This window comes from Malaya genurostris, chromosome 2, assembly GCF_030247185.1.
Source record: "Malaya genurostris strain Urasoe2022 chromosome 2, Malgen_1.1, whole genome shotgun sequence".
NCBI classification, from domain to species: Eukaryota; Metazoa; Arthropoda; class Insecta; order Diptera; family Culicidae; genus Malaya; species Malaya genurostris.
Window position 1 is genome coordinate 194,656,503 of NC_080571.1, and position 13,645 is coordinate 194,670,147.

General features: G+C 37.5%; 1 protein-coding gene across 1 annotated transcript in view; it reads left to right on the forward strand.

Annotated features, from left to right (window-relative positions):
* Positions 1-13,645, forward strand: part of LOC131433092 (lachesin-like) — a 76,748-nt gene that overhangs the window by 43,591 nt on the left and 19,512 nt on the right. Inside the window, exons 3-8 of the mRNA XM_058599880.1 lie at positions 6,184-6,281; positions 6,344-6,551; positions 6,619-6,765; positions 6,832-6,960; positions 7,033-7,167; positions 12,091-12,243. Of these exons, the coding sequence (XP_058455863.1) occupies positions 6,184-6,281; positions 6,344-6,551; positions 6,619-6,765; positions 6,832-6,960; positions 7,033-7,167; positions 12,091-12,243 (870 nt within the window). The remainder of the gene's footprint in view (positions 1-6,183; positions 6,282-6,343; positions 6,552-6,618; positions 6,766-6,831; positions 6,961-7,032; positions 7,168-12,090; positions 12,244-13,645) is intronic.

Genomic DNA, 13,645 nt, shown 5'->3' on the forward strand with positions numbered 1-13,645 from the left:
CAGAGGCCATTTGTTGTTTTTGAGCGAAGGCAATTTGGATGTTTGACGAAAGCAATGCAAGGCAATCATTCGTCCCTTTATTTCTACGGAAGCCAAATTGGGTATCTGACAACAAACCTTTCGTCTCGACCCAAGTGTCGAGACGTCGAAGAATAATTTTTTTGAACAATTTTCTGATGTAGGACAACATTGCAATGGGTCTATATGAGTTGTGATTAAAAGCTGGTTTCCCCGGCTTTTCAATGGCGATAACTTTCACTTGTCTCCAGTCAGATGGAACAATATTTTGCTCAAGAAACTTGTTGAACAATTCCAACAAACGTCTTTTTGCGAGGTCAGGCAGATTCTTCACCAAATTGAATTTTATTCTGTCCAACCCAGGAGCGTTATTGTTACAAGACATGAGTGCTATGGAAAATTCCATCATTGAAAAGAGACTATCAATGGAATCTTCATTTGAAGAAGACTCCCTAATAATGCTATGCGTAGGAACAGAATCTGGACAAACTTTCCTCGCAAAATCAAATATCCATCGATTCGAGTACTCTTCACTCTCATTTCCTACGTTACGATTCCTTATTCGTCTGGCCATATTCCAAAGAGTGCTCATTGAGGTTTCTCTTGACAAACCTTCCACAAAATGTCTCCAATTGTAGCATTTCTTGACCCGAAGTATGTTCTTGTACTTGGTTTCTAAAACCAAGAATCTTTCAAAATTCTGAGGAGTTCCTCCTTCTCGTTTTAAAAACGTCTTGAAAGCATTTTGTTTCGCGTGTTTAGCATCTGAGCACTCTTTGTCCCACCAAGGATTTGGAGGTCTTCTGATAGACGATGGGCCAAGAAATCGTTTGGTTTGTGCTTGTTCAGCGGCCTCCAGTATCGAACAAACGAGGAAGTCATATTCTTCAAGTGGGGGAGCTCTTCCATGGAATTTAAGATACTTGACATATTACTTTGGAATTTAATCCAGTCAATATTTTTTGTCAAATCATATGGAATATTAACTGAATTATCAATACATTTGTTACTGCTAATTGAGATGATGATTGGTAAATGATCACTACCGTGTAAATCAGGAAATACTTTCCAGGTGCAATCTAATACACTTGGACGTGCAGGAGGTCTTGGAATCCGTGTCATGCTATCCATATTCAATACTGTCATGTTGAAATTGTCGCAAATATTATATATTGAAGATTATCTGCTATCATTGTAAACTGAACCCCACATCATACCGTGGGAATTTAAATCTCCTAAAATCAAACGTGGGGCAGGAAGGGCTTCGACAATTTCATTAAGCTGTCGCTGTTCAACTTGAGCTCTTGGAGGAATATATACCGAGACAATGCAAATGTCCTTTCCTTTAATGTTTATTTGACAAGCAACAACTTCTATACTAGAAGTCGAAAAAATGTTTAATCTATAAAAGGAATAACATTTCTTAATTCCTAAAAGCACTCCACCATACGGAGAGTCTCTATCGAGACGTATAATGTTAAAGTCATTAAAATTTAAGGCTATGTTCGATGTAAGCCATGTTTCGCACAAAGCAAATACATCACATTTTTGACTATTCAACAAAACATTAAATGAATCAAGTTTTGGCATGATGCTTCGACAATTCCACTGCAGGACAGTGATTGAATCATTTGCGGCGGATGATAAATTATCCATCAAATGATACAAAACCTGAAAGAGCTGGCCATTGAGCTGATAACTGTTTCAAAAAAGTTCTAGCTATTGGAAGGAATGCCGTTATGATAGTCTTTAGGGGTTCCGAAATATTGAATGCTGCGAAAATCCATTCTACAATTTCCGAAAATTTCAGTAATCCTGATGGTGGCTGTGAAACGGAGCCCACTGGATTATTGTCTTTTCTTGTGCTAGTTCCTGGATTGGTTTGTGAATTTGACAAACCAGGAGGCACAGTTTTTGGTTTTAAATTTGGCTTTTTAGATTTAACACGGGGATCTTTTTTTGAAGGTGTAATTTTAGGTGTCTTTTTTGATATTTTGTGGTTTGATAATCTCCTCTTAACAGACCCTTGAGGAGTGACAAACGAGGTATCTTCACTATTTCCGTCAGAGTCAGATTCCTCTGGTTCCGCCAGGTTTGAAAAACCGTTTTCGGATTCCAAAGGTGGGATATAAATGATAGTTTTGAGCATTTCCGCATATGTGCGCTTAGACCGTGCTTTTAAAGAAAGTTTCATTTTGTCCTTACGCAATTTAAATGCAGCGCATACTGAAAGATCATCATGAGGACATCACAATAAACACATTTTTCAATATCTTTATCGCAAAGATTATCCTTATGAGGCCCTTGACATTTTGTACATTTCGACTTATTACTACAGTAAGTAGCTGTGTGGTAAAATTTTTTGCAGTTCGTGCAATTCATAACATTTGGTATTAAAAACCGAACAGAAAGGCGAACTCTATCGATGTGGACATGGCTAGGCAAGGCAGATCCAGCAAATGTTACTCGATACGAATCTGAAGGTCGATAAGTTTTGTTTCCTTTCTCGAAAGATGCTCGAGTATCCGTACTCCCTCAAGCATAGAGTTTTTAAAACGTCCACCTCCGCCTGGGTTCGATTCCCAACCCCGCACATAGGGTCAGAAAGATTTTCTGGTCCGAAGAGGCGAATGACCTAAGATGTTAAAGCCTCTATAATGGAAACAAAAAAAAAAAAAAAAAAAAAAACGTCCAACTCCATGCTCAAGCAACTCTTTAACCGAAAGACCCGCTTCGGTGATAACACCGTCTATTTCAACGTCTTTCGAAGGAATATATACGCGATATTCGCGGGTAAATAATTCACAAACAACAATCTCGTTAGCCTGCTTTAAGGAATCGACTACAACGCGGATCTTGTCTTTATGGACTCTTACTATCTCTTTGGTAGCGGGAAATCGTGATGTCAATTCTTTAGATATATAAAATAAATTTAATGCCTTCATTTTTCGCCGAAAATATACTATCCATGGGCCCGCAGAAGTTTTATTATAAAACTTCGTTCTCTGCGAGTTAGGAACCGTTAAATTTTCGCCTGGTGGCAGAGATGGATCTCCTGGATTCTCATCCATTAGATCATCCATTACATAAATATGTTTAAATAATTGATCTCAACTGAATTATATAAACGAGAATATTCTTTAAAGTGAAATAAAATAAAATTATAGATCTACCTGTTAGTCGCTTTCTGTTTTCCACAGGTACTCGGCATGAAGCTCGCTCCAACTATTTTAAATTTGCTGTCTTCTATCTCCGTTGCTCTGCCGTCGTGGTCTTCGCTGAGCTTGGTCTGTACGCTGCCTGTACCTGGCCTTAGATACAGCGTTGTAGCTCTTGTTGACGATTAAGTGTAATGCTTCTTGTATAGCACCACACGATAATGCTTCTTTCTGTCCACCGCAACCGGTACTGTACGCCATACGAACTGATACCTGGTGGTTGTCTTTGCGGCTTTGCGCTGATGCGCCCTAGCACCTCTGTGCCTTTACACCCCTTCGTCTCCGCACCACTGTGTCTGAGCACTTCTATGCGTTCGCACCTCTGTGACTCTTCACATCTGTGCGTATGAATGGGATGGCCTTCTTCGATTACTTCCAAGTCGGGAACGCCCCGAATATTGGCTGTACACCAGCTTTTGCTGCGTTTGCAATAGGCGCAGGTAGGTTTTGTTTACCTGCAGCTAAAGTTGCCTTGACTCGGTGATAGCCGTTAACTCACAAGCCAGTAACACAACCTGTCTGCTTGAACACTTTTTACTGAATGAATTTTGAGACTTGTTAAGATTTTTTTACACATTTTTTAGCTCTTTCGACACGTTTGTTTAGCTTTAAGCGACGGTATAAAATTTCAATACTCTTCACCCTGTAACTCCGGAACCAAAAATTAGATTTGGATGAAATTCAGGAGTTTTGTAGGAAACCATAAGACCGTTCACGTTAGTGAAAATCGGTCACGCCATCTGAGGGAAGTGAATATGTAGTTAGAATTTAAATTTTTTACACTAATCACACTGTAGTTCCGAAACCAGAAGTCTGATTTAAATGGAATTCAGGAACTTTTGTATGAAATTACAAGCCCTTTCATTTAAATCTATGAAATGACTTTTCAAAAGGTAAATACAATACTGAAACTAATATCATTCAACATTATGTGTAATAAAAATTCAAATTATTATATAAATTAATGATTCTTAAAAAAGGTACAGATACATGTCCGACAAACATAGCAAACATCTTCAAGAAGCTGAATTTTATTCGAATTATACTTCCGATTCCAGAATTACAGTCAATTCTTTCTCAAACGACTGAGCCGGTTTTCACAAGCTTAGATTCAACTAAAAGGCCTTTTTTTGTGCCATACAGGCTGATAAGTTCATACCAATTTTTAGAACGACTCCGGTGAAATAACAAAATCCTTTTAACTATGTGTATAATTTTTCAAGATCAAGCGATTCTCACAATTTCAGAATAATAAGAACTCTTGGTCTTATGATCTCATCAAACGCTATTGAACTTCATTCGGATCTGACTGTCGGTTCCATAATTGGAGTCATTCAGATCAATGATGCAATTCCGTAGGTTGTGTTAGTTGATAACTAATAAACCGCCTTGAGCTTGTTTTAATTTTTTTTTTCAATAATATAACTTTTTTAAAGACACACTGCTTAAGCCAATGGTATTTTCTAATTTTAATTAACGACTAACTTAAAACTACGATAGTATCATTAGATAATAATGTATTGGGGTCGCAGTGGTCTACTCTGACAGATCCAACCTTCAGCTGGCGATCGGCAGTGGCTGGTGAAATGGATACAGCATGAGAATCTTCCAGATGATGTTGGTAAATATCTATGTTCGCCGCATCCTTCGGTCCGTGTGGGGACGGGAAACGCTCCCAGGCTACGAAGACCCGGCGGGTGGCCCGTATGTTGGTTGTCGACTGGAGCAGATTCCCGTGGGCGATGATGATGATGATGATGTTGCCGAAGAGATAGAAAAATGCATAGAGCAGTAAATGTTGTGTAAAAAGGGAGTGGAAGAAGGGGACAGGAGAACGAAATGACTAAAAACGACATAGATCTAGTTAGTTGACATCGAGATGGTGAAGAGACGGGGGAAACGGGAGCGCAAAAGTTAGTGACAAAAAAGATCTTGTTAGTTCAAATGAAGATAGTGGACAGGGACTAGGGATCGGGAGACTCGAGCGGATGTTAGTGTCGAACCAGTAGGTGAAGAATACTCTTAGCCACAGTTGAGAAATCATCGACGAATAGGGGGAACTTTCTTGCTGATATTACAGATTATACTTGTATATTAATGTGTTTGAGGTACTGGTATATGAGAAGCATATATGAACTATCCCAACTCGCCAACACATCCCGAACCGGAGCCTCCGGCGGTCTACCTCGGGGCTTGTTTTAAAATTGATCAATATCTACCGAAAAAAACAGTTTAGAAAAATGACACACAAATACAACTATGAAAGCCGCGAAAAATCTACCGCAGAGACGGGACTCGAATCCATAGCTATATAGCTGATTTGTCCTTCAATATATTGTGTGCGTGATCATAATCGTCACTGCTGCGAGCACACGTCAGTTGTGATCATCAAATAGATAATGACGCTGATGGTCCCCCTTAGGATGCGAAAGAGACAAAAACAGAATCTCTATCTCTATATCTATTTTCCTTGTCACATAATAATGAAATTAAAAGAGCTGATTTTTATTAAACAGTCAAAGAAAAGTACTTTAAAGAATCTCATAGTAAGATATTTGAAATTATGAGTTATATGAGCCTTAGGCTTTGGATGATGAGCTACAGGTTGCATCCCCCTTTGGCGGATGGGGGTGGGAGTCAATTTATACTTCGTATTGACAAAGTCGGACCATACCGAGATCGATCGTTCGCTTAAATGTAAATGTAAATGTAAAAATATTTGAAATTATGAGTTATTTGAGAGAGGCATCAGTACACCATTAAGTGAATTAATACAAGATATTTTAGATCGAATTTCAATCACACCATAGGTGCATATAACTTAATTTTCAATTGTTCAAGGTCGACATTTTCAACGAAATTTCCTAGAAATTCCCATTACTGACTGTGAAATATTACGAATTGCATTATTGAGATTGATCACAAAGTGTATTTCTTTTTCTTCCAGATTTGCCAAAGTTCGGAGAGCCCATCCAGAATTTGACGGTAGCACTCGGAAGAGAAGCAATATTGATCTGCGTGATTGATAACTTACAAACATATAAGGTAAATCCTGACGAGACTTGAGAAAAAAACAATACATAATGTGCTAAAACGATTTCACGCAGGTCGCTTGGCTGAGGGTGGACACCCAGACTATCCTGACGATTCAAACTCATGTGATAACTAAGAATCACCGAATGACGATAACGCACGTTGAAGGGCGGAAATGGGTGCTGCGGATAAAAGATGTTAAGGAATCGGACAAGGGCTGGTATATGTGCCAAGTCAATACCGATCCAATGCGAAATCAGATTGGCTTCCTTAATGTCGTTGGTGAGTGTTCGATGTGCGAGTTTATTCACCTGTTTTGCTTATTTACTATTGAACCATTGGCTCACAGTTCCACCAAACATTCTGGATTACCCGACCAGCACGGATATGGTAGTACGAGAGGGTAGCAACGTGACACTAAAGTGTGCAGCTTCTGGCTCTCCTCAACCAACTATAATGTGGCGCAGGGAAGGCAATGAACCAATCACTTCGGGAGGTAGTTGTTGAAATTTGATTTCATGATCCGAGCCCCTGTGAGATTGCCATATTTTTACCGTTGTAGCTTCCAGCTTGAACACTTCAGTATTTTCCATCGCTCGTGTAAATCGATTGAATATGGGTGCATACTTGTGTATAGCTTCCAATGGCATCCCCCCGTCAGTCAGCAAGCGAGTAATGCTGATTGTACACTGTAAGTGTATCGGATGTTTGTTGCATAATATAACCGTCCGTATAACGTACTTTTTGTAATTGTCATTCACAGTTCCACCCATGATTTGGATACAGGATCAGCTGGTGGGAGCTGCTCTCGGTCAACGATTGACGCTTGAATGCAACTCCGAAGCATTTCCCAGATCAATCAATTATTGGATGAAGAATGATACAATCATAACGCAAGGTGAGTAAGTCAGTAAGATCAATCTTTTACACTCACAACATGAAAAATTCACCATCATACATAATCATCATCCATGCGTCGGTGGGAAAGTCACGCAGGTTTCCAAGCGCAATTTCAATGAATCGTATCTGACTTCCTGCTGTAGTACCAGGTCCAGTATCTGACCATTTCGTCCCCATTCTTGCACTCTTGAACCCCGAGCACAACATCCATCATTAATATTTTCCTACCCACTGCCTTCCAGAGACTCTCGGTACTGACTAAATAACAGACTGACTGGGGAGGGGAAATGAAACGCTAGAATTATTTTCTGTTGCTGGTACACAACAGGACTAGCAAATTGGCGACTAAGCGTAACGAAACAAAGTCAAACGGATGAAAATAATAAGCATGGACAAAATCTGATAACGAGAAAAATTGTGACAAAATCATCATCTTGTTATTCAATCAAGAATGAAGAAAAGCGGAAAGGAAAAAGCATTCGGGAACCAGCCTCAACGTATAACCTAATGTTTTGTTCGTATTTTGGGTAGCTTGCAAAAATAATTTTGTCGTCCATTCAATCTCCCAGTGACAGGGTTATAACGAGGTCGAAGCAACGCTAGATCCATTATAGTTCCATTCTGGATGAGCTCCAGAATGAAGAAGTGGCTTGTTGACATACAGAAAAAATATTAAGTAGGTTGACATATTACAGCATTCCTGAACAGGACAATGGAAAGCTATCTCTACCTTTTGTTGACTGTTGACTGCTATCCCGTTGAGAGTGGACATCATCAACAGCCATGGACGGATAAACGCTACGTACCTCTTGATTTTTCATATTGTATTTTCTAGGACTTCATTTAATGCTACTCTCAATGGAGATTCCGCTATTGTTTCTAATTCAAACTTGATCAAGTATAACTTTGCCTAATAGAGCACACTAAATAAGAATTTGGAAAATTTCAGGAATTGGGGCATGTTGTATTGTATGAAACTAATAAGCTTGCGGTCTCTACGAACGACAGAGAGCTCATTCCATCTCTCTTACTCCTTTCATGAAGATTGGATTACTAAATTTCTGTTACCGAAACGAAAACTTTTAAATGTCGATCGCGATGAAAAAATCCTTTTACCTATTACAACCAACACAATTATACGACGAGCGATAATTGCTGAGTTGTATTTAAAATCGTTACTATAAGTAGGTAAACACTTCGGAAAAAATCTTGTGATTTCTCATTTTATAAGATGCACATAAAATGAACGTCGCAGTTCACGCAAATTTACGTTCAACGAACATGTACATGAAATTCATTTAAAAAATACTAATAGCGAGAGCGGCGACTAGAATCCAGAATCATTGGATCCAAAAGTACGTCCGTTAATCGACTGAGCGTCAGAAGGACACATCTGCTTGACGGGCAAGTGGTGCATATAAATTCATGCACTTGCGGGACTACACAGATAAAAATATTTTGTAAATTTACATCTATTTTCATGCACATATTTGGGGCAGGTAATTAAACATAAAATTACTTAACAATTCTGTACGTTTCAATACAATTTAATCGCAAAATAAGCGTTAACTGAAAGATACAGTTATATTCATTGAAAATTCAATGCAATTCAATTTAGTTTTGCATCGATGAAGGTTTTCAATCAAAATTTCGATTCAACCCATGTCTATTCCATGTTACTATTGATTTACATATCGTATAAATTTCATTATTTCTTTCTGTGTAGGTCACCTGTTAAATTCTAGTTTTTTTTGTGTGTATTATAATATTCAATTGATAGTGGTTGATCTTCAAGCCTTTCATACTTTAGCCTGTTTTATTCAAAGATAGGTTCTATATTTAGTAGTTTACTAACGGTAACTAGCTTCGGAAGAAAAATTAAATGATTGATAAAATTGGGATGCAGAAATAGAATAAAACTGCAAATAATTCACAGTTTTCAGAACGTTACCTATACGTTCGTCTTCGACTCGTCAGTACGTAATACTTTTTTTTTGGAACTGATACGCCACCTAACAGTTCAAAATAGACCTCTAAGCAGACGTAAATCTATTACTAATTACAACACATTTACAGTGTTTGCATGTATTTACCAATTCAGATAATGGTCATTTAGGGTTAAATCGCCACTCAAGACATCAGTACTATTTTATTTGCCCGTACTTTCCTCGATGTAATTAACGAAGTGAGTGGCAGAAAATGATTAAGAGTGTAGACAAGACAATTTTAAGGAAGCAATTATATAAAACGAATGCGAGTATTACAAACATGATTCTGATGTGAAAAAATAAAACTTAAACCAAAAACTAAAGAACTCAGACCAAGGAAAGAGTCGCTTAACACAAACTATATTGTGCCTCTAAAAAACACGTGATATACTGTGAGCCTAAGTGTGCCACTTTGAGCCCCATGAAACAGCTACTTGTCAAAACTGAGCCTTTTCCCAAGTAGCACACGTTATTACACTTCAATGACAGTAACTTATATGACACAGATTCATGGAACAAGTAGAAGACTTTGCAACGTGCATTATAACTGCTATGTAACCTGAAAAGCGTAAGAGGCGGAGCTTGTGCGACTTATCAAGGGTTGCCAAACAGCTTCTCAGCAACAAAAATTTGATTTGATTCAGCACGCACATCAGTCACAATGAAACAGAAAATATTAGCTCATGTGAAGTAACAATTTGTTGATGTTTTTCCCATTCAACATTCACGACCAAAAATTGACATCCGATAATCAGAGTTAAAATATAGAATTCAATCCTTTTTAAACAAAGTGTAGAAATATTCTCTCTGGTAGAGAGAATGTACTTCCCAAAACGAAACAAGTTTGCTTCGCACATGTACCGGCAACAAATTTGCGTATAAGCGCAGATTTAAATTTAGCCAATATTTTTAAATTGAAAGAATTTTCTTCTTAGTTTACTTATTGTTTTAATATTATTGTTTGGGATCATGTACGGAAGCTTTCAACCGACACTGTAATTGTATTTCTTGCAACAAAGAAAACGAATACGGTAACCGTTATGAAACCATTACTTAACTTTGTCTTGTAGTGTGTTACTTTTTCATTGTCACATTTTGTTACGGTGAACAATTGGCGACTAAAAACAGTCAATGCGAGCACGTCGTAAGAGTTAGATTACCGAAAAGTTACGTTGGAACTTATTGTAACTTAGTGTGATGAGATGTCAATTCGTAACATTATTTTGACTCCATTGTCACCATCATAATACGACTTGTTTCGTCGTGTTTTTCAGGCGACCATTATGCAGCATCTGTTTTATTTTATTTTTTTTATGAAACAGTTACATGTGCTACTTGGGTTGTGTGCCGCAACTGTATGAAAACGAAAGTGCCAATATTGATAAATGCACCAACGCATTGTGTTAATGTGTGATTGGCACATTGTTCTAAGCGTCCTCCCCTTGACTCAGACTTATAATTATATGCAAATTAGATAAAAATTTTAGCCTAGCTGGATTTTATTGCTTACTTAACTTAACGAGAAATAGAGTTGTGAGTATTTGAGACTTATGTTAAATTTTTATTTTTACCTCCATTTTCCTCTGATAGGGCTAAAAGCACTATTACCTGAAAATGCATAAAATTTCAAAAAGACTACCGATTCATATGAAAAAATATAAATTATTATCTAAATTAGAAAAAAATTACAGTTAAAAGCTTAAATTGAGCTAAAATAAAAGATTATCTGTGTGTCACGCGTTCTTGCTCTCCCGCATACGAGGTATACAAAAAAGGTATGAATTTCATAGGTGACGTAATTCTACAAACAATGTCATTCATAAAATTTGTCAAATGACGCAATATTCGGCTCAGTCGACTAACTGGCATGCTTTGTGATCTAATGTTTCTCGGTTCAAGCCGTGTTGTTGGTATTGATGTTTTATTTTTTATTTCTCCCGATTTCAAGCTTTGTAATTTTCAAATCACACAATTTTACATGTTCTTGAATATAAATTTGTTTGAAATACGACGCTCCATTTATGTGCATCTTACAAGATGTCAAATAAAAAAATGTTTTTTAACTGTTTAGGAAGCGTAGTGTGTCTTCTTTTAAGTCTTTCCTCCATTGTTTATAATTCCGTGTATATTTCTTCCGATATTTTAATTCCGTCCAAATACAGATTAGAAACTTGTAACTAAATTTTGAGAGTTCTTCTATTATTGATTAGGGCATAATTACACATAACTTGTAGGATTACATGCTTCTATAAATCATTATCTATTTATCAAATTATTAATTATTGTATCTTGTTTTCCTTTTTGTATTCGACCCATCAGTGCGTTAGCAGTTCATGTTGAACTGCTAGCGCAAATTAGCATTTCAGGATAATCTGCTAAGCAGACGTAAAGTTGATGTTATTCGCAAATCGCTTTGCGTGTTTGCACCAAAGTATAATATCTGAACCGACGTCACGAACAAAACAAGATACGACTGATAGACCAATTGAATTCAACATCAACTGTTAACGCACAGATGAGTCGAAGACGAAACGTAAAACGTGATAAAATTGTTTTCAATCCTGAAATAATCAATCTATTGTAAATTTCAGTAGATTGCGAAGTGTAAGACATTACTCTGTTTTTTTTAATGTATACAAATTTATTTTTAATTAGATGAAATAATAATGGTAGGAAGCAATCATCTGTAAAATTTTCTCGATTATACTTTATGGTTAAGATATACTCCCTCAAGAAGTGCATTTTACCACCTCTTCCCCTAAAATCTACTCAAGTAACTGCTACTTTATTCAGAAGCGAAACGTTCGCCTGAAACAATGATTTGCTTTTGGGTTTATCGTCGCAATTAAATTGTCCAGAAATATTGTGCTGCCAACTGCAACAATTGCTTTGTAGTTCAAACATGTTTGTTTTCTGCTTGTACATGCTTGCAGGCAAACGGTTCGAGCCAACAACACACGAAGCAAACAATTACAAGGTGGTGATGAAGCTGACGATAAAGGAAGTCGACATCAATGATTTCGGCACATACAAGTGCGTGGTCAAGAACTCCCTTGGCGAAACTGATGGATCAATCAAAGTGGATCGTAAGTACAGAAAACCACTTCACCTTCTCTATTGACTGGATCAAATATGGTAACTTTGCGGTGAAAATCCAATTTCAACTATCAAAACATGTTACAATTTTAACAGGAAAGGATAATTGCTTCGCAACAATAGTGCAATTCTCAATCGGTGCAAATCCTCGCTGCACGACATGACTTTCGCTGTTCTGTGAAAAGGATAAAGCTGCTGTTGGTTGCCTTCCAAGTTGTTTAATATCTAATAAAATCATACGTACATACTGTGGTAATTTATTCTCAGCTGGTAATCAAAACCGAGGGAGCCACCGACAAGCCAGGCTAGGTCACTTTAAATCCCCATAGCACAGTGTTCTCTTCATCAGCTGGCTTATCCCTGCTAGCTCCCCCGTCCGCCAAATTGTTTACTCTTGCTCCTGCTTTGCGGTGCTAGGATGTACCGCATTGTATTCGAAATATGTTTCGAAGCTTGGTTATGCGTGAGATGATGTACCGTGTGCGAGATTTTTTCCAAACAATATCGATTACATCGATGATTATTGTAAAGTTTTATGAAGAGTAAAACTCTTCGATGCTTTTTGTGTGTTCGCTTTGAATAATCAGTTAAATTTTTATTTGATTCCATCGATTCTTCATAACAATCAGTTCAACTTTAGAACTATCGAAGTATCATCACGCACACGGTAGATATCTACTGTTTCTGTATCCAAACAGTAGAAATACAAAAAGAAAGGATCATGAACTGGTTGCTACAGCTGCCGCTCGCTCGTTCCCCGAACAAACAAAACATGGCAGGAAGGAAGCATTTCTCAGTCCCCGTTAGCAACGACAGAAGTTTCTATTTGCGACTCTATTTCCTAGCACATTTATTCTTGTGCTTGTTTCATTCATATTTATACCTCCCCCCGAACGAAACCCGATTTGTGGAGTATAATAGTCGGCTCCCTGTAAACACAGTTCGTTTAATATCTGTGAATCTGGTATTCCCAGCTTATTCCATGTGTCGACAGGCTATGACTGAAGTTTAGGTGGTTATGAATTTCAAGTGGCAGAAACAATAAAATGAACTTTTAAATATGAATTATAACCTAGACTCGAACGGTCCGAAATCACTTCAAAAGGCTTTGTTAACGAACGAGTTGCAGAGAATTGTGTCCAGTGGCACTGAATCTTCTTTATAATGTGTTAATTTCTAGAACATGCAAATGAATAAGGTGCTTGTTTCATTATTCATCTTAGCACTACTTTCAACTTGTTTTCAATAGGTTCCACTTAGCACAGAAAAGAAAAGTGATTTCAGAAACTCAGTCTCTCAAACATTAAAATGTATTTCTTTGGTCTGCGTTCAAGTTTTATCGCTCCTAAGCCTCTTACTTAAGACTGTTTTGCTTGCATAACAGTTCGACTG